General features: G+C 43.2%; 1 protein-coding gene across 2 annotated transcripts; it reads right to left on the bottom strand.

The window, feature by feature from the left end:
- Positions 1–23: 23 nt before the first annotated feature.
- LOC112467827 (serine/threonine-protein phosphatase 6 regulatory ankyrin repeat subunit B-like) lies at positions 24–1,958 on the bottom strand. 2 transcript variants are annotated; one of them, XR_003042324.1, is made up of 4 exons: positions 897–1,958; positions 664–824; positions 299–580; positions 24–222 (listed from the first exon to the last, which is right to left on the bottom strand). XR_003042324.1 is itself a non-coding variant. In XM_025036681.1 (4 exons), the coding sequence occupies exons 2-4, from the start codon at positions 733–735 to the stop codon at positions 53–55; spliced, it is 477 nt and encodes a 158-aa protein (XP_024892449.1). In that variant the 5' UTR covers positions 736–824; positions 897–1,958; the 3' UTR covers positions 24–52. The 2 variants fall into 2 exon arrangements, 1 of the variants encoding a protein (XP_024892449.1); XM_025036681.1 differs by having other exon boundaries at positions 711–824.
- Positions 1,959–2,281: the final 323 nt, after the last annotated feature.

Below are 2,281 nucleotides of genomic sequence, written 5' to 3'. Positions count from 1 at the left end.
TCATAAGATGTTAAAAAATACTAACTTTTACAGCGAAAGTATCTTCTGACATTTAAAAAACCCGTTTGATCATATTAATGACGGAAACGCGTTGCGATTGCGATGTGTTGTTGTCGCCGGTATCGGAGTTGCCGAGCGACTCGATCCAGTTTAAGAGCAATGACGCCGCGGCGGAATGACGTCTCTGACACGCTAGGTGCAGCGCCCATTCGAGCAATAATTCTGTTGACGGAATGCGTCTCATTAATACGAGAATATCACGTAAGTGTGTAACTTCATTACAGGGCGATCAAGTTACCAATAGCGTTGCATTGTCCGTTGACGGCCGCGCAAAGAATTAGCAGAGACCGTCCGAAATAATCGGTTGTCTCGAGGTCGGCTAGTTCCGGCCCGACGGAGTTTAGAATTAATCGCGCGCACTTGACGGATCCCGCACTTGCCTCGACATGCAGTTGTAATAAACCACACGACGAATCCCTCGGAGCAGCAACCGCCTGTCCGCCGAACTTGTTGATGAGTAACTCTAGGCAGTGCGCGGATCCTTGATATACGGCGCAATGTACGGAAGAAAAAGGATTACCTGGAAATAATTAAGAAAAAAAAAATCAGCTTGACATACGTAACGCATTGTTGGATAATCATTTTTGAAGTGTAAGAAACTACATGTCTTCCAAAGAATCGAACACGTTATGATTCAAAAGATACTCCACGCAATTCGAGTTGCCGTTGTAACATTAAACTCAATGGAGCACTGTGCAGCCTTGATCGTCCTTCAAAGTCGCCGCAGTCGGAGCGGCTTTAACGAGGGCGGGTAAAGCAACAATCTACAAACAGACTTGCGATGTAGAACAGCTCTATACTAGGGCAAAAAATTCTGTACGAACGTAACTTCTTACCTGCCACAAGCAGCTAAATGTAACGGCGTTTTACCGTTTACATCTTGCACTGGCACTTGGGCACCATGCTTTAACAACAATTTCACCAACTAATTATCACGCTTGTTGATCACCGCGCGAAACGGGTTTTTGTAGGTTATATCTTCGGGGGTGAGGAGAAGTCAAGTGTCTTAAGGTCAAAAACCTAGTGACAAGTTAGATCAGGTTATGTAAAGTGACTGCCCTCCATTCTGGCGGTGAAATAAAAAAGCTAAACAGCATTTCAGCTACAAGTCAACACTGTGTAACACTGTGTCGCACTGTGTATGACTGTGTTCCCTTGCTGGAAAGCACCCTCTCTCTCTACTGGTTAAATCTACGTCGGTTTCTCCTCTCCGCTTTTTCACACCCGATCAACTTAACTCTTACTATGTCTCAGTTGGTCTCAGTGTCTAGTACGGTATTGCCTTGCACATATGTTAACTTTATTTCTGCCATCGCCTCAGTTTCTTGTACTTCTCAACGTCCTGATTTTGTTTTCTCTACTATACAGCCAGATTCTGTTTATAAGCTCATCTTTAATGGACCTCTTCACTCTTATGCGTCTGGCTATGATGGCATCCCGCTTTATGTTCTTCGCATTGTTTGGCCTGTTATTTCTCAGTGGCTCATTCCTCTTTTCAATCGTTCACTTAAAGCTTCCGTATTTCCTTCATCATGGAAACGTGCGTTGATTCGCCCTCTCTCAAAGATACGCACTCCACTGTCACCGTCTGATACGCGACCTATTGCTAACCTTCCTGAAATGTCAAAAATTCTTGAACGCATGGTGGCCTCACAAATTACCGACTATTTGAACGAACACAACCTGCTTAATCCCAGACAGTCTGCGTATCGTTCTGGTTTCAATACGTAATCTGCTCTATTACGTGTCTGTGACGATATTAGAATGGGAATTGATAAAAGACTCATTACAATCATGATTCTATTCGATTTTAGTAAAGCGTTTGATACGGTCCCACATCTTCGTTTGCTTATCAAACTGAAAAAAATCGGTTTTTCTGATGGGGTTCTCGCGTGGATTTTTTTTTACCTTACTGGCCGCTCGACGCTGTATTCGACGACGAGGGTAAATTTTCTGAGTGGCTTTTCACGTTGACTGGCGTCCCTCAGAGCTCTGTACTTGGCCCACTTCTATTTGCTCTTTACATCAATGATATAGGAGGATTCCTGTCTTTTGTTTATCATATGATATTCGCGGATGATGTACAAATATATCTCCAATGTACACGCGCTGACATTCTTCACGGTCTTGAGTTGATTTCAAGGGATGCAAACGCTATTTTTGATTATGCTACGTTAAATGGTCTTAAATTCAATCCTGCAAAATCAAAGGTACTTATATT

The sequence above is a fragment of the Temnothorax curvispinosus genome, unplaced genomic scaffold, assembly GCF_003070985.1.
Source record: "Temnothorax curvispinosus isolate PA1 unplaced genomic scaffold, ASM307098v1 QBEX01001696.1, whole genome shotgun sequence".
NCBI lineage: Eukaryota > Metazoa > Arthropoda > Insecta > Hymenoptera > Formicidae > Temnothorax > Temnothorax curvispinosus.
Note: the sequence above shows the minus strand (reverse complement) of the source record. Positions and strands in the feature narration are given on the sequence as shown.